Raw genomic sequence first — 27361 nt, forward strand, 5'->3', positions numbered from 1 at the left:
CTGCGGAATGTTGAAGAGCTGGATGGGACAGGAAATACAGCAGGAATTTCCCACACTGCATCAGTACAAATCCTGCTGTGATATGTTTGAACATCTGATACTTGTTTGGAAGTAGACCTTTGCTTGTTTTTGTGCATTTTTGGCATATATATATATCATTAACTCTTACAAGTTATATGTATTCAATCACATACACACACACACACACACACATTATATATATATATATATATATATACATACATATGGTGTGTTCTCCCTGTGTCTGCGTGGGTTTCCTCCCATGCTCCAAAAACACACGTTATTAGGTGGATTGGAGACTCAAAATTGTCCAATCATGATCACAAACACATGATGGTGTGTGTAAGTGAATGTGTGAGTGAATGTGTGAGTGTGTGAGTGTGTTTTGCCCTGTGAAGTATGTTCCTGCCTTGTACCCAGTGATTGTCCGTAACCCTTATCCAGTTCAAGGCTGCTGTGGGTCCGGAGCCTACCCAGAATCACTAGGCGCAAGGCTGAAACACACCCTGGAGGGGGCACTAGACCGTCATAGGGCGACACACTCACACATTCACTTACACACACCATTATGTGTTTTTGGAGTGGGGGAGGAAACCAGAGCACCCGGAGGAAACCCACGCAGACACAGGGAGAACACATCACACTCCTCACAGACAGTCACCCGGAGGAAACCCACGCAGACACAGGGAAAACACACCACACTCCTCACAGACAGTCACCCGGAGGAAACCCACGCAGACACAGGGAGAACACATCACACTCCTCACAGACAGTCACCCAGAGGAAACCCACGCAGACAGAGGGAGAAAACACCACACTCCTCGCAGACAGTCACCTGGAGGAAACCCACGTAGACACAGGGAGAACACACCACACTCCTAACAGACAGTCACCCGGAGGAAACCCACGTAGACACAGGGAGAACACACCACACTCCTCACAGACAGTCACCCAGAGGAAACCCACGCAGACACAGGGAGAACACATCACACTCCTCACAGACAGCCACCCAGAGTGGGACTCGAACCCACAACCTCCAGGAACCAGGAGCTGTGACTGCGACACTGCTTGCTGCTCCACTGCTCCATCCAGTGTGTGAAATTGTCCTATGAATGTGTTGGTGACTGGGTGAGTTTTTAACACTGTCTACAGGTGTGAGTGACTGGGTGAATGTAACACCTGTCTGTGAGTGACAGGGTGGGTGTGTGACACTATAGTATTAGTACAGACAGGTTTTTCTGAAGCAGTTTTATTAAAGGAGAAATGTATTGTTGTTTTTTTGGAGAGAGAGAAAATTACCAGGGCACAGAGGAATGAGGAAAGAGAAAAGAGAAAACACCACACAAACCCAAGCGCTATATTTAACCACTGCAAACTGAAGCTCTCCTCAGAGTGAGACGTGCTACCCCACAAACACTATGCTGTTCTGGAGCTCATTCCTTGGTTTCTGATGGATATCTCTGACCGTGGTTAGAAAATCAAAAGAACGTCATCCTGCTCCACTGCAGCTGTTTGCCCCGCTAATGTTTCCAGATGTTTAGCAGGAGATTGTGTGTGTGTTTGGGTAACACCCTGTCTCTTACTACTATGCTGTGAACTCATCTATGGCAGTTTTTCCAGGGAATAAAATCTCTCAGGGAATCTGGAGAGGGACTGGGGTGGTCTCACTGTAAAATTAAAGATGTGATAAGTCATTTCTCGCTCCACAACCCTTCAATCTATATTTATGATAGTTATGATTTATTATTGTTATATTTTCCCCCGCAAGGAGCATTTGACCCGAGATGAAGAATCAAATCAAAGTGTAGTCATAAGTTTATGCTCCATGGAGTGGGTCCCACACACAGGGAAGGCCATGTTTAAAACACGTTCAGGTCACTAGGTGTCAGTATAATGAGGGTTTCATTATATGAAGAAATATCACATAATACAATAATTGACTTAGTATTTTTAAAAAAGAAAAAAAGTTATATTTTAGTTCTTTTTAAGGATGGTAATCCCGCACAATGCCCAATCCACAGTACTGTTCACACACCCTCGGGTTGCCAGGTATGAAACACAATAGCAGACAAACACACAGTGCTGCAATGACAAAGCAAACAGATGTTTGGCCCCTAAAAGGATAGTTAAGGTGGAATGGAAAAATAGGCAGGGAAGATTACATCGGCCAGGTCTTGAGAACATTTAAGGTGGAAATATAAAGTCAAATATGAAGTTGGTAAATACAAGAAAAACTTGTGTGTTCTTTGCCTTTCTTTAGCATAGTTTATGGCACATTCTTTTTAGCTTCTTGAAGTTCTGGAACTTGTCTTCTGTGTAGGTTCAGTGTCTTCAACCTGGCAATCCACATGGGGAAGAGGGGAGGGGGCAGACAACTCTCTCCAGTGTTTTGAATTTGGACTGAAGTACCCACTTGCTTGCTGTCAGTATTAGATTTCTAGTTTCATCAGAATCAGAATTCGAAGGCAGTCCTAAATTCAAACATCACATCTTTGTGGACGGAGGAGACGTCTGGTCCCTCTCTGACGCCAGCCCCCGAAGGACGTCCGCTCTGGGCCTCGGTGCAGGATAAGCTCCAGGCCCTCGCCATTCTGCCTCTGATCGCTTCACACTGGAGGCCCCTCATTTCGCTCTGTTTGTGCTGTTGGATTATTTACAGAGAGCGAGAGCTCCAGTTTCCAGGATTCCTTCCAGCGCATAACAGCGTGTCAGAAGTTGTCTTTTGGGAGAAATCTTGGAGCGAGAGAGAAATATAAACTTAAAAAAAAAAACTTAACGAAAAAAACTCTCGAAAAATGTTTGTCCGTCACCAACAGCGGCCAACACCATCAGCACTGACCGCCGCTAAAGACCACCAGCACCAACATGGGGCTGTAAATGAAGACAGACAGACAGGTGGGAAATTAGACTGACAGGATTTCACACCTCACACGCCTTAGGGGCCAATCCTGTCAACATGGGGGCGGGGCTTTGAGACTCAGGCGAGGGATGTGGGGTAATAGAGGCGGAGACTAATTGCATATTCATCTATCTGCGCGTACTAAATGAAGGTGGAGGTAGAGTCACATCCAAACCACTTTTACCACAAGTGTTAGGGGGCATTTATTCTTGGAAAGAATCCTCCACGAGTGATGATCCTGAGCACAGCTTTGTTTTTATGACTTTAATCTATGACCGGAGGTGAACTTTAAGGTATCACTGCTGCTTTTCTTATTACTCATTCCTTTCTTATTTCCCCGGGTTGGTCATTTCCAAAAGCAGGTTGCGTAAAAACTCATTCCGCTCCATTTGTTATTTTCCACATTCCCAGACGAGAGCTCGGGCCTGAGATTCCAGCATCATGTTTTTATCTGGACTCCTTCACTCCTGTGACCGTCCAGCTCCTTCCTCGCTGGAAAGGTAGAACAACTGATAAATCAAAACTCCTCTCGCTCTCATGTTCAGCTGAAAAACGGTGGAATGTCTGAACCGGAGTCTGCCAGAGCAGACACGGGGAGCAGGCACGGACACGGCACGGAAGAATGTTGTGAGTCTGAAAATCTGATCGGAAACCGGTTCCCTGTCCACAGACACATGACTGAGGACCATTGATTCACTCTGTAACTAGTCTCACACCCATTTTAAGAATTCCAGGTCTAAGGTGGAGCTCTCTAGGAAAAACATGAATGAGGTTACCACAGGGTGGCGCTGTGGGATCCATGAAACATGCTAACACCGGTGCGCACTCCTGCTCTTTCGTCATTTTTTGGTAAATGTTGTATAGCGTTAATATGACACTCATGATTTATTCAACAAAAAGAAGTGTTAATGCACTACATTCCCGATCTCTAACACTGACTCCATCTGTAACTCGTCTAAACCTAAAGACTTTTGGACACAGTATTATCCCCAAGAACAGAACAAACCCATCACAGTCTTCTGCAGCTTTTTCCTGATGAAGCTGAGAACAAATGCAGCGCCCAATAAACAATTCACTCACCGTTTTCACACTGCTTCAGTTTTAGGTTCTTTTCTGTTGAATAAAAAAGATGGCTGATGTTGAAAAAAAGACGATTAATATCCTGTAAAGATATTATTTTCTCATTAAATGTCAACAACACACAGCATTAGACCTGAGTTTCCACACAGCCCTCAGTACTTTTGAGTTTTTCGGTTTATTTGTTGTGTCCATACTCGCAGCTGGAGGCGAGTCTTTGATTTTGTCGTCGAGCTACCGATGAACGTTTCTCTCTGAGGCCTTGTTTTCTGTGTTTTGGGGAAAAGAGTCCTCCCCGAGAGCTTGACTGTGGACTGTAATTAGGATGTGAGATGCCATAGGTTGACTTTGGAGAGACTGGGTAGGCCTTAATCTTCACATAAAGCAGAGAGTGACTTCAGTCTCCATCTCTCAGCACAGGATCAATGGGAAATTCTGGGCCTTTGAAAACCAGTCTAAAAAAAAAACAGTAGAGTGTCCACAGGATGGACAAGATACACAGGATCAAACTATCAATAATCAGAAGAGTCACATTGTTTAAGATTGGGTTTTAACCTTTTAAAATCATTTCAAAATGGGGTTCTAGACTTAGAAGAAGCTTAAGTCTGGATTAACAAGCAGATTTAGTCCTAATCCTAGGCTTAATCCATGTCAATGAAACTAACCAAGCTATACATACACAGATCAGCCTTAAGATTAAAATAAACTCATTGTTTCTACACTTTGTAATTCTACAATTAGAGACTGTAGTCCTGTACCCATTGCTCTATATAAGCAGCCAGTTTTCCAAATAGTATTTTGTTTTTACGGGATGTTGGGTCAGTGCTCCCCATTTGGCGAGCTATCCACGGTCCCAGATGGAGCAGAACCATCACTAGAGAGCAGAGGAGAACTCAGTTCTGTCACCCTGGAAAAACTGGGAGAGTGGCTCAGTATCCATGGCCTTGGAGGAAGGTCCTCTAGATTCTTCAGCTCCTGCAACAGAACCAGAGTCTCAAACTACAAGCAGAAACACTGACATGTCGCTGAGTGAACTCTGTAAATAAAGGCTACATATGTGAAATATTAATCTCTTTTATGTTTTTTGTTATAAAGAGTCTCCAATGATTAGTCCTTGTTTGTTTGTTTGTTTTTATTTACTTCCCCCCAGTTCTCATAATATTTTTCTTTTTTTCATGTTAAGATCTTGAAATATGTTACGTAACAAAAAAATCTATTTTCTTCCAATAAAGAGAGAATTACGGGAGATAAAGGGAGGATGGCACCATCGGGTTTCCATTCATTAAGGGCAGTGAGTTTGAGTGAGGGCGACTCTTCACGTTTAATTCATTTTAAAAGCATACAGAACTGTGGATTTGTAAAAATGAAATGTGGAGCAGTGGAACTGTGTTCCGTGGAATGAAGGATCCCTTTCCAACACATCTGAGATGTGCTGGAGTGGAGTTTCAGGTCCAGAACTAATCATCCAACATCAGTTAAGTTTGAGGAGCTTTGGAACATGTAGTGTACATACCATGGGGAAATTGTGGGAGATGCTTGGAGATGAAATATCCCACAGTGGAGGGGATTACAGACGGTCTGTGGACAGCAGCTACGCTGTTCCAACTTAAGCAGCTGTCTCTAGGCTTCCAACAGCCCTAAGGACCTCAAATCAAACAAGCAATACCCTGTTTAACATTTCTTCCAAAGGCTAATAAAGTCTGGTGGTATTCATACGCAGCTTGTTTTCATCTCCTTCTTTTTATAAAGATGTTTAATCCCCGTGCTGGCAACCCAGCCCTAAGCCTGTCTTGTGCAATGCAGCTGCCATAACAATGTCTCTCTTTCCCAATTCTGCCTCCATCAGACAGTTCAGCGGAGGCTAACGCCTCCACACTATTTCACACACGCTCTCGCACTCGGCCCTGCACTGCTTCATTTGTCACCGCTTTTCTTTGTGGCCCTGAACTCTTGAATCGGGCTTGGACCAGTGTCAGGTCCAACTGAGCCAGGCATGGCAACAAACACACAACAAATACCAGACATGACAGCCGAAATAAAACCGGTCACTGTTATTTCCTCTTAAGCTTTGGATTCTTCATCTATCCCTGCTGCGAAGTTTGTTTGCAATGGTCTCGAGGAGTTGTTAAATAATAAAAATACATATGTTGTGGATTAATAACACAGCCACTCCACTGTAATGATATAATACGATATCTATATCATGAAGATGTGCCAAACAATGTGAGTCTGCCTTTGTGTTCATCATTTGAAGAGAAGAAACATTCACAGATTCATGTGTTTATTGGCACCACTTGTGAAGCAATATTCAAACAAACTTCTCTTCTTAAGTTACTACACACACATGGACCACTCTCAAATCTCAGGCTGAGACAGAGGAGGTGAACTCTAAGAAGATGGTGGGGGGTGGGAAGTTTGGGTGATTTTGCTTTAGGCACAAAATTCATGGATTCACTTAAATTTAAAGCTGAAATACTGTATTAGGACTAAATTACTTGTAGGAATCTGGAGTACACCAACCCACACACTCTGACACCAGTCAGCTTTCTGTGTGCTGCCTGAGTCAGAAAACAGAGAATAAAACCAGCCGTTCTGATTCTGCTCCACATATGACATCAAGTGTAGAGATTTTAGAATTGCTCCGCCCCTCGTCTGAGTCTGTCCAATCACAGAGCTTCTGCTCCTCTCTCCTCACTGTGCTCGGGGTCGGTGCGAACAGCGAGCGGCTCATTATCATTTAAAGGAACAGGCGCTGAAAGTGGGCATTCTAAACAGGGCTCATGAGGTTTTGACAATAATGCAGGCAACAAGATAAGATAAAGTGCATGTAGAATAGTTTAATAATCACACTCTTACTTACCACTATCTTCAGAGCTTGAAATGGGGTGCACTCGTTTCCGATGCGGCACAGTTTGCTTTTATCGATGTTGAAGTTTGAACGGCTGTTCTTTTTCATGATCATCATTCTCTGCAGCTCTGTGGTCACATGCTCCTCCAGTGCGACCTGGGCACGACAGCAAGGGACATGAGACACAATTAGGACCGGTGGGAGGATTACATTTACATCGGTGTGAAATTTGGTCAAAATTAATTAGTGTCCATCTCCAAATGTGGAAACAGTGGAGGCGTTCACACCTGGTGGTCAAGAGAAAGTCATTTTCACCAGTGATCCTTCCCCACACGCTGAAACAGTAGTTATACTGACACCTAGTGGCCTGGATGTACCATAGAATTTACTAAATGTATGTACACATGGCCATCTCCATATGGGGATCCACTTTATAAAATGGTTAATTTAGGGATGACACACAGTTCTGTTCCCCGTCAAATGGAATAGGTGACACTTCATAGATAAATGTAAATAGAATAAATAGAATAAATAATATCTGATGAGAAATGTCTGACCTTGTGTTGAACTGCTGAGAAGGAGGAAGAGACGGCTCTCCTCAGTGATTCTGCTCGCCGCCGATCTGGAGTTTGGTGGAAAAATGATAGCCTTCAGTGCATTCATTCATTGTCTGTGACCCTTATCCAGTTCAGAGCGGCAGTGTGTTCTACCCGGAATCACTGGGCGCAAAGCGGGAACACACCCTGGAGGGGGCGCCAATCCTTCACAGGGTGACACACCTTCACTCACACACTCACACCAACGGACACTTTTGAGTCTCCAATCCACCTACTAACGTGTGTTTTTGGAGTGTAGGAGGAAACCGGAGCACCCAGAGGAAACCCACGCACACACAGGGAGAACACACCACACTCCTCACAGACAGTCACCCGGAGGAAACCCACACAGACACAGGGAGAACACACCACATTCCTCACAGACAGTCACCCGGAGGAAACCCATGCAGACACAGGGAGAACACACCACACTCTTCACAGACTGTCACCCGGAGGAAACCCACACAGACACAGAGAGAACACACCACACTCCTCACAGACAGTCACCCGGAGGAAACCCACGCAGACACAGAGAGAACACACCACACTCTTCACAGACCGTCACCCGGAGGAAACCCACACAGACACAGAGAGAACACACCACACTCCTCACAGACAGTCACCCGGAGGAAACCCACGCAGACACAGAGAGAACAAATCACACTCCTCACAGACAGTCACATGGAGCGGGACTTGAACCCACAACATCCAGAACCCTGGAGCTGTGTCATCGTGCCGCCCCTAGCAATGTTCCAACATACTGTTATTGCCACATCGTGTGTTTTAAATAAAACTGATTTTTAGCAACATTTTTTGACCAGTAGAATCAATATATTGATCATGGAGATTTAAAGGGAGTTGTATGCAGAATGATTATTATGGGCTGGAGCTTGTAACCCCACCATATCCCCTTTAAAATTATACTGAAAGGGTGGTATAAACAGCGATCTGGTTTCTGTGAATCCGCTTGTGTTCTGACCGACCTGTTTGTCCATGGTCACCTTCACCAAGGCTTATCTTTGCCCTGGTCCCTCCCACTGGATTTTGACCCCAGCCTGAAAGACCAGGCAGGTCCCTGATGGTCTCTGATTGGTGGATTCCTGTCGTGTCCTGTTCTTCCTCTCTGGGTGAACTGGGACGCTCCCTAGAGAATGTCAGATGTCACATGGAGGCGAATGATTAAATGAAGCGTACACAACATCTTCAGGTTATTCACGCACGTGTGTGTGTGTGTGTGTGTGTGTGTGTGTGTGTGTGGGCAATGCAATCAAATCCTCACAGCAGTGTCCCAACATCAAGTGCAAAGTCTTCCCTGTCAAAACTATTACTGCTGTAAAGAGAGGAACACACTCCTCATTAAAGCAACACTAGGTAAGATTTGGTATTTTTGCCGCTGGGCTCCCCCTACAGTCACAGAGTATAATTCCCTTTTACAGCACTATGGATGGAGAGGGAGTGCATGGTTTCCTATCCTCTTCCACAGTGCAGTTTCTGCAGTGCTGAGACCAGAGTAGGGGCTCCCCCTGTTACTGCTCTGCTGTAATTTTATTAAATAAAAATAATACATAGTGTTGCTTTAACTCAGGAAACGCTGATTGAGAACGTGTTTGTCCATGTAGTGTGTTTCTTCTGTAGGAGTTCATTATCATTAACAGCAAATGGCAGCAAGGGAGATTCTGGGTTATTTTTCTCAGTAGCTCCTCTGCAACTCTTGGAGGCCTCCAGATCCAGAGAAAAGCAGCAAGGCAGGAGCTAACGGACGTTCCTCCCATCTGGTTTAGCTTAGCGGCGCTTCTGTCTGACTATCCACACCATCCATTCCTCTCATTTATTCATTATGACCTCTCAGCATTCGCTGGTAAACCAGATCGGCCCATGGAGGGGCACGATCATATATCCCACAGGATTCTGCACCACTCCAGCCACTGGCACACCCCCAGTCAACTGTCCTGTCAGAGCTCTGAACAGCTTTATGTTCCCTCAGTTCAGCACACAGTGCCTTCAGGGAAGATTTAAGGGGGATTAAAGGGGGATATCTGGTAACCCAGTTAAGACGTAAACAAACTGAAAGTGACTAGTTTTCAAATATTTTATAATGTTCAGATGCTTACTGAGCAGTTTCACACACTCACACAGTCAAAAATATATTAAAATAAATAAATAAATAGAAATTAAACAGTTAAAACGGCAGTGTAATCCCATAATACACTCAAGGTCATGTTAAATAGAGTGAGATACTTTGCTGCTCTACTCCACCTAGGGCTGGACTATATTTCAATATCAGTAAATATCGTGATATAAAATGTTTCAATAACAATGATATGATATTTAAACACATTTTAAATATTTCTATACACATTATTTTTAGTGTCTGTCACTATCTGACGGTCATTAGAGGGCGCTGTCATCAGTTCAGCATTTTGTTTAAAAATATTAATATTAACAAAGCCAACTGGTTTATGTTTGAGGCTGACATCATGTTGTGTGTTTGTTCTTGGAAGATTTTCAGTGGATTTTACACTGTTCATATCGATATCAGAATTATTTCGTATCAAATAAAAATTAAGAAATATATTGTGATATATATTTTGACCGTATCGTCCAGTCCTATCTCCACCTTAAGCCTCACCCTGTGTTCACAGAAGAGGGCAACAAGTCTCTTACTTTGCCCCACGTTTGTCTCTAGGGGGCACTCCTGATTTTGCTGGACCTCTGCGAGACCCTCAGCTCGATTTGTCACCTGTCGTTCTCTGCACCTACAGATCTACTCTCAAAGGAAACAACCGGTCATCTGTCGTTCTGTCGCATTTTAATGTAAACCAGAGGGTTTTTCTTAGGAGCACCTCTTGATCAGTGCCTGTTTGCCCTTTGGCGAATAAGAGTCGCTGTAATTAGAGTGTGCTGTTACCTGTTAAATTCATACGTGCTCGGATCATTCAGATTCCACAGCTGCTCCTCTCCGAAACACCCCACACAGCCTCCATTTCTGAACCAGAGCCGGAGAGTGTTGTCTGTAGAAACACTGACCAGGAACAGTTCACAGCTAGGTTCCAGGACCTCCAGGCTCACTAGTGCCCCCTCATGGGCTCTCCAGGTATGCAGCAGTGGGGGCTGTTCAGTAACAAGCTTAAGAATAAGCAGATATGGTTAAATTAGGATAACGAGAAGAGATGTGCTGTTATTACAAAATGCAGTTCCAAAACACGGAGACAGTAAGTGAAGTGCTTCAACAGAAAGTAGTGACGAATGGTACTTTTCCACTGCAGGGTCCCTACTCGGGTCTACTCGACTTTCCTGCTCCTCCACCAGGTAAATCAGGTCCTGGTTTTTGAAGCGGTTTCTTGTTTAGTGGCTGTTCTCTCGTGGTTCAGAGCGAGCCGAGTAGGGACTAAACCGTGGCGTATAAACCTTACAGAGCGCTGATCGTCCAGAGAGAGTCGTCACTCTACGCCACGCAGCGCAGACGTCCAGCACCAACTCTCCATCTGTAAAATCTCCAGCTGCAGCAGAGATCTTGTTTGTTTTTATCCGACTCACGATGGCCGCTCGTAAAATTACGCTGTGGTCTTTTGAAGAGGTTCAAACGCTCCTTGGATCGGTGGCCGATGAAAGAATCCAGCGAGAGCTGGACGCTGCAACAAGGAAGGAATAAACTCTACTGATCTTTCTGAACTGATGACAGAGCTGTGTTCGGTCCCAAACAACTACAACAACAACACACCAATACACCATGAGTAAACACCGCTTAACGTTACCGCCGTCGTTGTTGTGATTTTCAAAGCCCACTATTCCCCTTAGAGACGGGGTTAGAGACAACACTCAATATATTTCAGGGGGAGCTGTAGGAGTGGAAAACTAACCAGGGACCAATCAGAGAGTAGGTTTGTGCTACAAAGATGTGCTGAGTCAGTGATATCTTCCTAAATCTGTTTCTATCTTTGTTTCACAAATTGTCCCAGCGTGTCTGGAATTGTTGTGTGTCCAATAATAATAATAATAATAAAATGTTCTTGTGACTGACCTCGTCTCCATCAGAGAGACCGTACTGCGAGATGTCCCAGACGCTGATGGACCCTGTAGTGTCTCCAGTAAAGAGCAGACTGTTGTCCTGGTTTGTATTTAAGGCCTTCACACGCTCGTCAGCTCTCTTTGGTACATAGAACTGTGCTGTGTTTGAAAAATAAAAAATATAATCATGTCACTAATCATGTAACCAGGGAGTGACCTGGGGCAGATATCGAACCCAAGACCCTGGAGCCCCACCATGCCCTCAACGTCACCTTAGACATCAGTTCAAAACCATTTTATATAAAAAAGGTTCTACAGTCAGACGTTCGGTTCCATTCACCATCACTGTCAGTGAATCTAACCCTGTACGTTTCTCTAGAACAGAGCGTTCCTCTTCAAAACACTCTCCATGACATTGTTTACATCAGAGCCATTAGACTGTACAGAAAAGTTAGACAAAGAGTGGAGTTTCTTTTTAAGCGCCCGTGCGCCTCCTGAGATGAATGAGTGATGTCCGTCTTGGTGATGTACGTCTGATGAGCTGCGTTTGTGGCAGACACAGGGGGGTCATTTTGGGATTACGGTAAACCTCATAATGACCTGGTAGTGAGCGTTGACTGCTGCTGGAGCCTGAGGAAGCAGCAGCAGATGGACTATGTTACCCTCAGTTTGAGGCGTGGAAAGCTGAGGAGAACAGTATTTATCTTAGTTATAATTGTGGTGTTGAAGTGTCTCTCCTTCATTAAAGCGTCTCTGTGTGTGGGGGGGAGTGTGTGTGTGTGTGTGTGTGTGCATATACCATGGCTGTGTGTGTGTCCACAGACGCTCCACCAGTGAACACAGCCAGCCTGAGAGCTCAGAAGAACAGCTTTCGTTCTCCTCTGTTTGTCTTCTGCTCGCTTCTGCAGGAACAACAACCTGTCAGTGGGGGGGTACTCTCTACACACACATACACACACACACAACACACACACACACAATCATCATCAGGTGGAGCCATTTATGTTCCATATTTATGTGTGTGTATGCAAACACCTCTCTATATTGATTTCTTAAGTGGTGGAAAGCCCTCAAGAGCATCCCCCAAGCCCCAGGTCATTTACACAGTACTCTATAAGGACAGCCACACACTCAGTTCAAAGCCAAAGATCAGAAGTGATTTGGCAGTGGACCCACCTCCCGATGTGTGGACGCTGAAGCCGAGAGCCCGGCCTCTGAGTGTCCAGCGTCCAGACTATAATCTCTCCATCATAGCTCCCTGTGGCCAGCAGACGGAGAGCAGGACAGTGATGCACAGCGAGGACGTCCTCACTGTGCAGGCGTCCAGACCTCCAGGACAGGTCTGCTTTCACATACATGTCCTACACACACACACACACAAAGATGTCAGTCCAGCTGCGTCTCCTTTCCTGTGAACATGTTTAAATATGACTTAATTTCCCCTTTATTTTCACCATAACATCAGTCATAATATTAAAACCACGCTCTTGTTTCTATACTCACGGTTCAGTTCAGGTGTACAGACAGTTGTGAATCTGTGGCTCTGCATACTTTGTTACCCCCCTCTCCCCCTGTTCTTCAGCACTCAGGACCCCCACAGAGCATGTGTGATGTGGTGGTGGATCACTCTCAGCACTGCAGTGACACTGACGTGGTGGTGGTGTGTTAGTGTGTGTACCACAGCAACACACACTAACAACATGTCAGTGTCCCTGCAGTGCTGAGAATGATCCATCACCTGTAAAACAGGAATAATATGAACGTCGGGACACAGAAAGTGGGTCTCTAGGCACTGCAGGACTTGAATTTCCCCTGGGGATCTATAAAGTATCTATCTATCTATCTATCTATCTATCTAGGACTACATGAGGCTCAGTAGTCCTGCATGACGCCTGAACCTGCTGACTCAGCTCCCGTGTGAGGTCAGCTCAGCCATGAGGCTCGTCGCTTTCATCAGCCATGACTCTGAGCATAACCATAGGACTCAAACCCGGCCGAGGGTGAAGAATGGTGTGGTGTAAAAGGACAGAGCTGGCGTTTATCCTGGCTGAGGACCATTTTCCCTCTAAAGGTAGCACTGAACTAACATTTGTGGTGCGTGTGATGAAAAAACCTTCTCACTTTCAGTGCATCACCGACGCTGTACTGAGCCACGAGCCGACTCCAGCCCACGGCCAGGAGCTGGTCGCCATGGAGACAGATGACGCCGGTGACCTCTGTATCAGAAACAGCCTCCAGTTTATGAAGAGTGTGACCATTCAGAAGGCTCCAAACCTACAGAGCACACGCTACAGTAAATACGTGCTGCTTATAAAGTGTTCACACACCCACCATGACTCTGATAAACATGAAGCTGTTATAGAAAATGTATGAATGACTAAATGAATATTAATGAGATGGATATGATGTGATGGTAGGATGCTTGATTATTTAAGCTGTTTGGACTGTGTAGGTAGCTGTAGCTAAAATAAACATTGTTGTTTGTTGTGGTTGCTGGACAATTGTAGGAATGTTTTGCTTAGTTTGTTCCCACTTTAATAACTCTATATATTCCCTCCCTTATACATCTAAACACACACCAAAATTTCTCAGAGTTGTCAATTTTAACATATCTTAAAGTTCGGAGGAGGATTTGAAAGACATTGATTGACTTGGCTTTATTTATAGAGGTAAGATTTAGTTGCCTTGACAACAACAGTCCATAGTCTGAAACTTAAGAGGCAGTTCTGGATCGCAGGCCAGCCCCACACATCTAGCACACACACTTATGGTATATTCCACTGCACTTCCACTGGGTTCGACTCAATTCGACCTAACTCAGCTCGGCTGGCTTTTAACAGGTCGATTTTCCACTAACACAGCTCCACCACGAAATGGAGCTTGTAATGTAGCGGACTTTAGAAACCACAACAACGCCAGTATTAGCGTTAGCCACTATTTGCATTAGCATTAGCTTTTGTGTGGCCTGTTGTTGTTTTTGTTGTTGTTTGAACCTCTTTAAATAAAACCCTTGGGGGAATGTTACAAGCTGCTGCTGTGAGTCGGATAAAAACTAATGTTGTGCCGGAGCACTGTGTTTCATGGTGATTGACGGGTCTCTCCAGCCAATCAGAACTCTGCAGGGTTTACACCCCACATTTAGTACCTACTCGGCTCAGTTGAAACCATAAGCGAGCAGGGCCTGAGAAAAGGACCCGGTTCCAGGACCAGATTTGGCTGGTGGAAAAGCACCAGCTGTGTCTACAAAGCCAAGTTATTGTAGCACATGCAGAATGAAGCCCCAGAAAAGGCCTCAAGATCTTCTTTAATTATATTGATGGCAGAACATTTTTGGGGGGTGGAGCATAAACTGAAAATATCCACATTGTGTTTTCCAGTAATTAATTTCAATAAAAAAGTAATAAAATATAACATATACCATTTAGCATTGCCTACTGCTCTACTAGCATCAACCTTCCTTAGCATTTCAGGAAAAAATGATATTGTAGGGCATGATGAAGCAGCTCAGTTTTGCATATCACTGCAGTTAGCACTCCTTAGACCAATAGCTGCAGTGGTGTAAGTTTACCTTAATGGTGCCATTGGCAGCTGCACTAATGAGTCTGTGTTGGCTGGGGTCAGTGGTCAGAGCTGTGATTTCTTCATGACCGTGAGCGTTTTTTACTTCTAGATGCTTTCTGCCTGTTTCCACATCCCACACCACCAAAGATGAGTCAACACATGCTGTCACAAGCTGTTCGTACGCACACAAAACAACCCACACTGATTAGACACATGACATGATCAACACATCCCGTATTCCCTTCCTGACTGGGCATGGAGAAGATTTCTGTATCTCTGTGATGAGTTGGAGTGGTTTTTGTGATACATAAGTAATCATCCATGCATGCCATATTAAGGTCTTGTGCTGATGTTGTTGGATGATAATTTTTGCATCACTAAACCCCACTCCAACTCACTAGAAAACCCATTTCACAATATTGCGAGGCTTTACACCCCTCTAGCCCATGCTTGGTCCTGGACATGGTGAGCCCTTCCCTTTAAACTCAACTCAACAAAATCAGCTGTATAAGCACAGGGCAATAAAGCCAGACCTGTTTGAGGAGGGGGATGTACAGGGAGCAGGAGAAGGCCTGGTTTGGCCCAGGTCCAGAGGCTGGGTTTTGCAGTCTCAGCAGGGCGAGGTATTCTCTGCAGCTGAGCAGCAGTGCTGGAGCTCCAGAGAGACTCAGCAACAACGGAAAGTGCCCCTGCTCAGGGATACGTCCTGTCTGAATATTGGGGAACTTCAGAGGCACGGTCTTCACACAGAGCTGTGAGGGGATATCCCAGATTTTCAGAACCTGGAGGGGGGATTAAATGTCATCAAACTCTTGAGGAATTGCAGACTGGACACTAGTTTAGGCATATGTTTTGAACAAATTATGAACAAATTAATGCTTGGGGTTTCTGATCTAGCTCTGAATGTCCAGTGTGTAGCCATAGGTTTGTGGACATCTACTTATCCAAACGTAAAGGGCATTAATTAGGAAAGTGTTCCTCTTAAATATCTTGAATCTTCCTGGAAATATTTACACTCCATTTTGAAATATTGCTCTGAGGATTTGATGGCATTCAGACGGAAAGTCTTTAGTTCATGGCTGATCCATGGTAAACAGGTCAACATTGGTTTTACAAAGATATCACTTCATATAAAACATTCATAAAACAGAGTTTGCACTACTTGCTACTGGAGATCCCCAGGTGTCAGTTCTTGGGCCATTTTATTATGTGTGGATAAGGGAAATTGGTTTTGTCAAAATATCTCTTTAAGAAGTTCAAGGCATAAACCACACTGATCTGCAGACTCATTACTGAAGTTCTGCAAGGGTCAGTATTCGGGCCACTTCTGTTGCCCTTTTTCAAAGTATCATTGCACAAAATCAAACTTGAAACAGTAATGGAGTTCTCCAGGGGTAAGTTCTTGGGTCTCTTTTATTCTGTTAATGCACTACTATAACGTATTGCTTGTTTTACTGATTTTAGGAACAATACTCACAGCATTTTTGCAATAGCTGAAGATCTTTTCCAGAGCTTGGTGGATAACCACATCCACTACTGTGGTCCTGTGACCTTGTAGAACAGCTACAGGTTGAGAGGGAACGTAACGGTTCCAGATCCTGAGAGCAGGGTCCAGTCCTGCGGTCACCAGCAGACCAAGAGACCAGCTGATATCAAAGCACTGGACGCCCTGAAGAAAACAAGTGCAGCAGAGAGTAGGTCAGTGTAATGTCTGCATGGCTTTCCTCCCACACTCCAAACACACGTTATCCACAGGTGTGTGTGAATGTGTGTGAGTGACTGTGTGAGTGTGTGAAACTGTCCACAGGTGTGTGAGTGTGTGTGAGTATGAAGCACTCTGAGTAGACTTCAGAGCCACTGTAACCCTGAACAGGATAAATTGGTTACAGACGATAAATGAATGAATGAATGAATGATCAAGAAGGGTGGTACACACATCAGTTCCAAGGCTGAGAGATACTTGATGTTCTGAGAAGTTCTGACCACAGCACACTCTTGTACTTTTTATTTTGGGTGGAGTAATCTGATTTTAACTGCACCCATTACTCTACCCAAGTTACCCCAGTTCTCCTGGACGATGGCTGTGTAATGGATGAGGCCATTGTTGTCACAGCTTGTGAAATACTAAGGCCACTGACACTCCCTCCATCCTGACTTATGGAATTAGGATGTCTAGACATGACATTAAACTGCATCCACCTTGGAAACAACTTGCCGTTTTGTTAGTGTATTAAAAACGTGGGGTTAACAAACATTTAAATCTTTTTTCAATGTATTTCCGATTCAAACTGACTTGAGTGAAGCACTTTTTAGTGACCAAACACACCCTTTGGAAAACCACAATCACAAATTGAAAACATCACCACCCTTCTGAGTCATGTGTGTGTGTTCAGCCACAAAAAACAGCGTCACACTCTTTCTCCACGGCTGAAGGACAAGGTCAGAGTGTGGACTCTGATCCACGAGTGAGGTAATCTGTGAAATTTTCCAGTGGAAACTATTGTAAACACAATAAATAATAATTAAAAAAAGGGGTTAAAAATCAAACTTGTTTGACAGGCCAATCAAACACAGTGATGTCCAAAACAAGTTCTTCAAACCTTTGACTCGTTCCATTTTCTCAGTTTGTAGAAGCCTAGTCCTTGAGGGTGTACTCACACTTGGCCCGGTTGACTTGTACCGTGCCTGAGCATGGTTGTCCTTCACATTTACGTTCAGAACCTGAGCATGTTCACGTCATCAGGCAGTGGCTTGTATTAAGGTGCTGTTGTGCAGCACAGTAGAGTGATTGCAGGATTGCACTTTGTGGCTTATTTGGTGTAGTTTTATAGATACGTTTTTATAGATTTATTGATTACGTAGCGGGCGGCACGGTGGCGCACTTGGTAGTGTCGCAGCTCCAGGATCCGTGTTGTGTGTTCGAGCCCTGCTCCGGGTGACTGTCTGTGAGGAGTGCTCCAGTTCCTTCCCATGGTCCAAAAACACACATGGTCCTGGTGCCAACACGACACCTCCGCAGCTCAGTGCGCTTGGAGGAAGATAGTAACTGTCCAGCTCTGTTATGTTAGGTAGGCAGATAGCCATTTTCTGTCTGTATACAAGACTTTTACCCAGATTCACCTTTTCAATTTTCCAGATGTAACTCTCACACCTCTGGTTCAGGTCCATGATGATCACAGAGCAGGTGGCGCTCTCTGAAGATGTAGCAATGAGGTTTGATCTGGGCTCATATTTGATTCTGTTGATGGGTTCGCTGTGGATTTTGGGGATTTGATGATAAGAGACAAAAGACGTCTGACCACAGATCTCCTGTAAGAGGGAGGAGACAAAACAATGGGCATTAGACAATAAATAAAGTTATACGGTGTTTCTGATAAAGTGGCCAGTGAGGGTCAGTAGAAGGGGAGTGTTTCTGATAAAGTGGCCAGTGAGGGTCAGTAGAAGGGGGGTGTTTCTTATAAAGTGGCCAGTGAGTGTAAGTAAAAGGGGGGTGTTTCTGATAAAGTGGCCAGTTAGTGTCAGTAGAGGGAGGGTGTTTCTGATAAAGTGGTCAGTGAGTGATGTCAAAGTGAGAGTTTCTAATAAAGTGCCTGACCTGCAGTAACACTCGTTGAGGTCCAGTTTGGTTGGAAAACGGTGTCTCAAACAAGCATTTGAGAGGTTGAAGGAACCACAGCAAGTTCACAGCTCCTTTCTCATCCCCCCACATCAGCACACACTTCTCTCCTGGAGCCTGGAAGAGGGTTTCAATCAAACATGCAGCAGTGGTGTCTGTCTACATTAATACAACTGCCTGTTCCACCTTAAATGGAGTAGCAATTAAATCTGGTGACTTAACTTTTTTTAAAGAACTCTATGTTCCACCTTAAACTGTGCAGCAGATACATTCCGGCCTCTATACTTTGTACCATAATTGTTACAAAAGTTAAATCCTTGCAACTATTTTATAAAAAATAATAGTTTGCTCAACCTTAAATGGTGTTGTAGTTAAATTATTGCACCTATGCTTCCCAGTAGAACTTTCTGTTCCACCTTTAATGATGCAACAGTTACGTTCTGGCAACTATGCTTTCCAGCTTAAATGGTGCAACAGTTAAATCTCATACCTAAATATTTTAATAGAACTGGTGTTCCACTTTATATGGTGCAATAATTACATTCTGGCACCTATCCTTTTCAAAAAATACTGTCTGCTCCACTTTAAAATATGCCTCAGTTACATTCACATTATTGTGCTTTTCACATTAAATGATGCAGCAATTAAATTCTCGCTCATAAACACTGCAGAATTTAAAATGGTGTCTAAACGTCTTTATGGAGGTGTCTGTTCCACCTTAACTGAGGCCGGCACTACATTCTGAGTGCCTCTGTCAGTAGCAGGTCTGGTTATAGCTCTAGGGTGTGTTTATGGGCATTAAATCGGATGTAATTTAAGCAGTGGTCAGCACTGGATACTGGACCTACCTCTGCGTTGTACCAGTAACAGAGGGCCGTCGCAACGTGACTCAGTCCTGTGCAATCACAACAAACACAACATGTCAGGACACCCCTGTCCACCGCCTGGTCAAGACTAAATATCCCACACTCTTAAAACTCTACACTCACTCTCCATTCTCTCAGCTCAGTTACAGACCATTATACCTCTGTTTGTTGCTCTGCATACTTAGCTAGCCCCCTTCCCCTCTGTTCTTCAGCGCTCAGGAGCCCCACAGAGCAGGTGTGATGTGGTGGTGGATCATTCTCAGCGCTGCAGTGACACTGACGTGGTGGTGGTGGTGTGTTAGTGTGTGTTGTGCTGGTGCGAGTGGATCAGACACAGCAGTGCTGCTGGAGTTTTTAAACCCCTCAGTGTCACTGCTGGACTGAGAATAGTCCACCGACCAAAAAAATCCAGCCGACAGCATCCTGTGTCACTGATGAAGGACTAGAGGATGACCGACACACACTGTGCAGTGACAGATGAGCTACTGTCTCTGACCTTACATCTACAATGTGGACCAATGAGGAAGGAGTGTCTCACAAAGTGGACAGTGAGTGGACACAGGGTTTAAAAACTCTGGCAGCACTGCTGTGTCTGATCCACTCGCACCAGCACAACACACACTAACACACCACCAACACGTCAGTGTCACTGCAGCACTGAGAATGATCCACCACCACATCACACCTGCTCTGTGGAGGTTAAGAAGGTATGCAGAGCTTCAGATACAGGACAGTACAAAGTACTCCTGTATGGTCAGTGGAGCTCAGAGGATGGACAGTGTGCCACCTTTAATCTACCCTCAGTCCAGGCAGTGTACCAGACACATGGAACTCCTTGCAGCACGAGCTGGCAGAGACGTCGATCAGGTGGAGGTCCCGACTCATGGAGACCACGGCAACTTTGTGGACGTTGGGCAGATACACAGCATCTGTTGTCCAGCCTCGAACCCTCCTCCCCAAACCTGCTTCATCTCCTGTGTCTCCATACAACTTAAGAAAGAGAGACAGACATGGTTCTGTGGTTTGTGTTTCCTGACACTGTATCGCACCCTGTTATCCATGGGTAATGGTAAACGTGGATAAACACAGATCCAAAAACAACATCCTGACCTCAAGAGGGATCTTTTAATAAGCATGTTTGATACATGCCTGCCCCCATGTGGGAGACCCATTCCATCCAGACTGTTAGCTCTGCTAATGTGCATTTATTCATTCATTCATTATCTGCAAACAGGGTCACAAACCTACCTGGAATCATTGGGCGAAAGGTGGGAATATACCCTGGAGGGGGCGCCAGTCCTTCACAGGGAAACACAGACACACACACATATTCACTCACACACCTACGGACACTTTTTTTTTTGTGTCTCCAATCCACCTACCAACATGTGTTTTTGTTTTGGAATGGGTCTCCCACATGGGGGCAGGCATGTATCAAACATGCTTATTAAAAGATCCCTCTTGAGGTCAGAAACCCACGCAGACACAGGGAGAACACACCACACTTCTCACAGACAGTCACCCGGAGGAAACCCACGCAGACACAGGGAGAACACACCACACTCCTCACAGACAGTCACCCGGAGGAAACCCACGCAGACACAGGGAGAACACACCACACTCCTCACAGACAGTCACCCGGAGCGGGAATCGAACCCACAACCTCCAGGTCCCTGGAGCTGTGACAGAGACACTACCTGCTGCGCCACCGTGAGGCCCCAATATTCATATCATTATTATTACCCATTCAGCACATGCACGGAGGGCCCATAATGGGTACAATATAGTGCCCATATGGACAGCCCACTTGAAAACACAACATCTCTCTTCGTTAAGTGTGGAGGGCCATTAAAGAGAGAAATACTGGGCTGCCCATGTTTATGTGACAAAGGCAGCCCCCCTGGGTCTCACTAAAAGACCATGTGCCAACCCACCCAAAGCCAGTGGTCATCCTGAACCCACACAGCCCACATTCAACCCAATGACATGATATTAATAACAATAATGAATCTGAAAAAGAATAAGAATAATAAGGAAAATATAGCATTGTATTAATTTAGTGCCTTTAGACAGGGCCTTGTGTCTTACATCCAGTGACTTCAGGAGATGGAGACAGCTGTTCCAGACAGTGAGCGTCCCCCCTTTGCTGATGGTGATGTAGCGGAGAGGTGGTGGCTGACTGACCTCCACTATACGGGTTACTGGTTCCTGCTGTTGACACAGTGGAGGTGACACTAAACTGAAGTGTGGTAGTGGACACTGTAAAGGTTCTGAGGAGTGAAGAATCATAGAGGGGCTTTACCCTGTTCTGCAGACAGTGGCGTATCAGTGGTTCAGAGCTGAGGACCGTGTGTTTGGACACATTGGATAAGTCTTCTCTCTGTCTCATCTGCTGGAGAACGAAGGAACACAGCTTCTCCCACACAACACAGCCATCACAAAAGAAATCCAGCTGTAAAAAAACATGAACACATCTGTTTTAAGAAAACTCACACAGTCGCCAACAACACTGCACAATGCAGGAACACTCTCTGAACAGAGCATCACACACTCATCCAGGTACACACACACTCATACTGTCTCTGACCTTACATCTACAATGTGGACCAATGAGGTAGGAGTGTCTCACAAAGTGGACAGTGAGTGGACACAGGTTTTAAAAACTCTGGCAGCACTGCTGTGTCTCACTCACAAACACATCCAGGCACTCACACATTCACCCAGTCACTGACACACTCACTCAGTTACTCACGCACTCAGCCAATCACTCACGCACTCACCCAGTCATTTGCGCACTCACCCAGTCACTCGCGCACTCACCCAGTCACTCGCGCACTCACCCATGTAGACAGTTTCACAGACTCACATAGTGACTGACACACACACACACAGACAGTTTCACACACTCGCCCAGCCACTCACACACTCTTCCAGACACTTACCCAGTTATTCACACACTCACCCAGACACTCACTCAGACACTCACACACTCACTCAGTAACTCACACACTCACCCAGACACTCACACACTCACACACTCACCCAGACACACTTACTCAGACACTCACACACTCACCCAGTCACTCACACACTCACCCAGTCACTCACACACTCACCCAGTCACTCACACACTCACTCACTCAGTCAGTCAGTCACACACTCACTCACTCAGTCAGTCAGTCACTCACACACTCACTCACTCAGTCAGTCACTCACACACTCACTCACTCACTCACTCAGTCAGTCACTCACACACTCACTCAGTCAGTCACTCACACACTCACTCAGTCAGTCACTCACTCACTCACTCACTCAGTCACACACTCACTCAGTCAGTCACACACTCACACACTCACTCAGTCAGTCACTCACACACTCACTCAGTCAGTCACTCACACACTCACTCAGTCAGTCACTCACACACTCACTCAGTCAGTCAGTCACTCACTCAGTCAGTCACTCACTCAGTCAGTCAGTCAGTCACTCAGTCAGTCAGTCACACACTCACTCAGTCAGTCACTCACACACTCAGTCAGTCAGTCACTCACTCAGTCACTCAGTCAGTCACTCAGTCAGTCAGTCACACACTCACTCAGTCAGTCACTCACACACTCAGTCAGTCAGTCACTCACACACTCACTCACTCAGTCACTCACACACTCACTCACTCAGTCACTCACACACTCACTCAGTCAGTCACTCACACACTCACTCACTCAGTCAGTCACTCACTCACTCAGTCAGTCAGTCAGTCACTCACACACTCACTCAGTCAGTCACTCACACACTCACTCAGTCACTCACACACTCACTCAGTCAGTCACTCACACACTCAGTCACTCAGTCAGTCAGTCACTCAGTCAGTCACTCAGTCAGTCACTCAGTCAGTCACTCAGTCAGTCAGTCACTCACACACTCACTCAGTCAGTCACTCACACACTCACTCAGTCAGTCACTCACACACTCACTCAGTCAGTCACTCACACACTCACTCACTCAGTCAGTCACTCACTCACTCACTCAGTCACTCAGTCAGTCAGTCAGTCAGTCAGTCAGTCACACACTCACTCAGTCAGTCACTCACACACTCACTCAGTCAGTCACTCACTCAGTCAGTCACTCACTCAGTCAGTCACACACTCACTCAGTCAGTCAGTCACTCACACACTCACTCAGTCAGTCACTCACACACTCACTCAGTCAGTCACTCACACACTCACTCACTCAGTCAGTCACTCACACACTCACTCACTCAGTCAGTCACTCACACACTCACTCACTCAGTCAGACACTCACTCACTCAGTCAGTCACTCACTCACTCACTCAGTCAGTCACTCACTCACTCACTCAGTCAGTCACTCACTCAGTCAGTCAGTCAGTCACTCACTCAGTCAGTCACTCAGTCAGTCAGTCACTCAGTCAGTCAGTCAGTCACTCACCCACACACTCACCCAGTCACCCAGTCACTCACACACTCATACACTCATCCAGTCCCTCACACACTCACTCAGTCACTCATACATTCACCCAGTCACTGACGCACTCATACACTCATCCAGTCCCTCACACACTCTTCCAGTCACTCACACACTCACTCAGTCACTCACACATTCACCCAGTCACTCACACACTCACCCAGTCACTCACACACTCACCCAGTCACTCACACACTCATTCAGGCACTCACACACTCATTCAGGCACTCACACACTCATTCAGGCACTCACACACTCACACAGTCACTCATCCAGTCACTCACGCACTCATCCAGTCACTCACGCACTCACCCAGTCACTCACGCACTCACCCAGTAACTCACACATTCACTCAGACACTCACACATGAAGACACACCCAGTGACTCACACACACACACACGGACAGTTTCACACACTCTTCCAGTCACTCACACACTCACCCAGTCACTCACACACTCATACACTCATCCAGTCCCTCACACACTCTTCCAGTCACTCACACATTCACTCAGTCACTCACACATTCACCCAGTCACTCACACACTCACCCAGTCACTCAAACACTCATTCAGGCACTCACACAGTCACTCATACACTCATCCAGTCACTCACGCACTCTTCCAGTCACTCACGCACTCTTCCAGTCACTCACACATTCACTCAGACACTCACACATGAAGACACACCCAGTGACTCACCCAGTGACTCACACACACACACACATGGACAGTTTCACACACTCTTCCAGTCACTCACACACTCGCTCAGACAATCACACACTCTTCCAGTCACTCACACATTCACCCAGTCACTCACACACTCACTCAGACAATCACACACTCTTCCAGTCACTCACACACTCACTCAGACACTCACAACTGTAGACAGTTTCAAACACTCACCCAGTCACTCTCTCACACACACACACACATTCACCCAGTCACACACACACACATGGACAGTTTCACCCAGTCACTCACACACACCTTTGTTCAAATTCACACAGCTGAAGTGAATGATTGAACAGCTGAATGTTCTCCTGCAAGCATGTTGAGTGCAGATGATATTGGTAACATCAGTGAAGCTTGGTAGCACTGAGTCACTGAAAGACTCCTAGCTCAGGCAAAGAACAGACAGTGGCTAAAACTTGCTTCCTCACTAAAGCATGGATACCTGCCTCATTAAAGAGCTCCTCGATCGAGCCGTTCCAGGACTCGTCTCCAGTTGCCGAGGTCAGAACCGAGCGGAACTGCTCCAGACTCATCGCTCCAGCAGGGGGTCCGGAGTTATGTGCTCTGACTCTTCCTCGAGGACGGATGTATCTGGTTCTCTCTCTGGTGAAAGAGTCTCTGAGAAGCTGCAGGTGATGGAGCTGAAGACAGTCCTGAAGACCAGAGCTCCGCTCGTCATAACTGGACACCACAGGAACAGATAAACATAGTAAGTTTTCAGAGGAAATCACTGAAAGTAATGACTGTTTCAAAATATACAGTCTTTCAACTGAAATAACGTCTGTTATTTAGATGCTTGTCTTCTCTGCAGTCATTTTTAATGCCATTCACACACAAAAACTTTAATGTGGTCAGGTGTTGGTGCTGCAGGATTATTGGATGCAGCTCTGTTGGGGCTGGGAATACCATGGACCCAGGGCACCCCTGACAAACCACAGGGGCTGACAACTATGGGTTTATAAAGTTCTTTCCTAGACAATTCAAAAAACACTCAACATTGATGTGTGTGTGTGTGTTGATTACTAATTACTAATTAACGTATGCAACTTTAGCGCCGTCTAGTGGTGGACACAAGTAAACACTGCATTTTTACTAATAAACAAAGGCTTTAAAAATGCATTAATCAATTTCACACATGTAGAACATGATTTTAATTAGTAATTTCAAGACAGAATCAGTACTAGTGGTGTCTGTGCCTGGGAATCCCTGTCTGGAAAGCTGCACTCCGAACTGGAACGTCTGTGATATTATAGTTCCCCTATTCAGAAACTATAGGTGGTGTCAAGATTCAATTTAACCTACTAACCTATGTGTTTGGACTATGAGGGGAAACACCCAGAGAAAACCCACACAGACACAGGGAGAACCCTCCCTGAGACCCTGCAACGGTGTGGTGCACCCTAAAATTGTTTGTTATCTTTAATCAACAGGGCATTTTATGAAACATAACTCTAAGATAGTTTGTGTGTAAATAAATGGATATCTATCGAAGATTTATGATTTATTTTCTCATATTTTAATTACCTCTTTAGGTCAGAATTAGTAGTTATCTGTTTAAAATTCACTCACTTGTTTCTGCACATATTTATCCATTGGCCCTTCTTAAAGAACTCCACCTGGTAAGTGGCCCCAGGACATTTGAGTTTGAGTTCCAGGCTCTGTACCTTAAACTTTAAAACAGTAGTGGACTTACCGAATGGTTGTGCTGGGAGTTTCCTCTTCGTAGACTTTCCATGGGTTATTTGTGAACTTCTGTGCAGCGTCCATCCCTCAGAACCCTGCACCATAAAGAAAGAACATACTCAGCTGTAGGTACAGCGCTCCAAAAATTGTGAAGAACCACGTGTGAATACTCTTAAACTCAATAAATAAATAAATAAATAAATAAATAAATTATTAATGTACTCTCTCCCTGGCTCCTGTGGGATCTCTCAGATCTTCAGAGCTTCTTCCACTAGACTGCGCATTCCTGACGTTTCTGCCTCAGACAACGAGGAAAGGCTGGTCAGGTTTCCAGATTAATCATCCATCAATCACCACAGCAATCTCTCACAACAAAGAGCCCACCAAAGTCAACACTGCATCCATCAAGACGCTGTTTCTCCCAGCTACACACGTGTCCGACGGTTTATAGACACCATGTATATTGAAAGAATTCCCCTACTTTAAATTAAATGGAGAAATCACACTTGAGCCCATGGTCAAAATTCCCAATGCCAAGAGTCCGCCAGTGTGGTATAACATGGGGTATAAAACCCCTCAGCACAGGACTGTGGAGATGTGGAAAGTTCTTTTTTATTGATTGAGCTCCATCTCATTCCTTTAGGATGAGGTGTAGGATTCCTATAGGATTGGTGTTACACTACGTCTAAGTATAAAGTCTTCCCAAAAGACTATATTAGAGATAAATCTCCAGATTTATCCAATGCATTTCAGAAGAAATGCTACATTCACAGGTGTCCACAAACCTCTGTCCACACACTGTAGAATGCTGGTCTTTAAGAAACACCTCAGCAGCAGGGTTTTAGTGGATGTGCTTCACTAGAGCTTTGAACGAGGTTAACATTAGTAAATGTTACACCAAGAAAAGCTGAATGATCAACTAAGAGTGACCCCAGGCCAAATAACTCAATACACCAGGCCAAGACTGGACAAGCCTA

The 27361-nt window shown here is 45.2% G+C and overlaps 1 protein-coding gene across 1 annotated transcript; it reads right to left on the reverse strand.

Annotated features, from left to right (window-relative positions):
• Positions 1-3995: 3995 nt before the first annotated feature.
• LOC136691390 (cilia- and flagella-associated protein 337) lies at positions 3996-26468 on the reverse strand. Its single transcript, XM_066663952.1, has 20 exons — positions 26395-26468; positions 25148-25382; positions 21795-21944; positions 21581-21703; positions 20311-20482; positions 19475-19521; positions 18606-18743; positions 18131-18319; positions 16488-16679; positions 15544-15792; positions 15018-15182; positions 13571-13723; positions 12626-12810; positions 12249-12388; positions 11463-11608; positions 10350-10567; positions 8425-8585; positions 7403-7467; positions 6858-7001; positions 3996-4972 (listed from the first exon to the last, which is right to left on the reverse strand). Exons 1-20 carry the CDS (start codon positions 26466-26468, stop codon positions 4817-4819), a joined length of 3102 nt encoding a protein of 1033 aa, XP_066520049.1. The 3' UTR covers positions 3996-4816.
• Between the last annotated feature and the right edge of the window lie 893 nt (positions 26469-27361).

Source organism: Hoplias malabaricus, chromosome 3 (genome assembly GCF_029633855.1).
Source record: "Hoplias malabaricus isolate fHopMal1 chromosome 3, fHopMal1.hap1, whole genome shotgun sequence".
NCBI classification, from domain to species: Eukaryota; Metazoa; Chordata; class Actinopteri; order Characiformes; family Erythrinidae; genus Hoplias; species Hoplias malabaricus.

Excerpts from the sequence above, each read along its gene's own strand:
- LOC136691390 (XM_066663952.1), bottom strand. The coding sequence starts at position 26,468 with ATGGACGCTGCACAGAAGTTCACAAATAACCCATGGAAAGTCTACGAA. Across the intron at positions 21,704-21,794 it reads GCCACTGTCTGCAGAACAGG|CAGGAACCAGTAACCCGTAT; the intron begins GTAAAGCCCCTC and ends CTGTGTCAACAG. Across the intron at positions 4,973-6,857 it reads TTCAAGCTCTGAAGATAGTG|GAGCTGAAGAATCTAGAGGA; the intron begins GTAAGTAAGAGT and ends GTTCTGTTGCAG.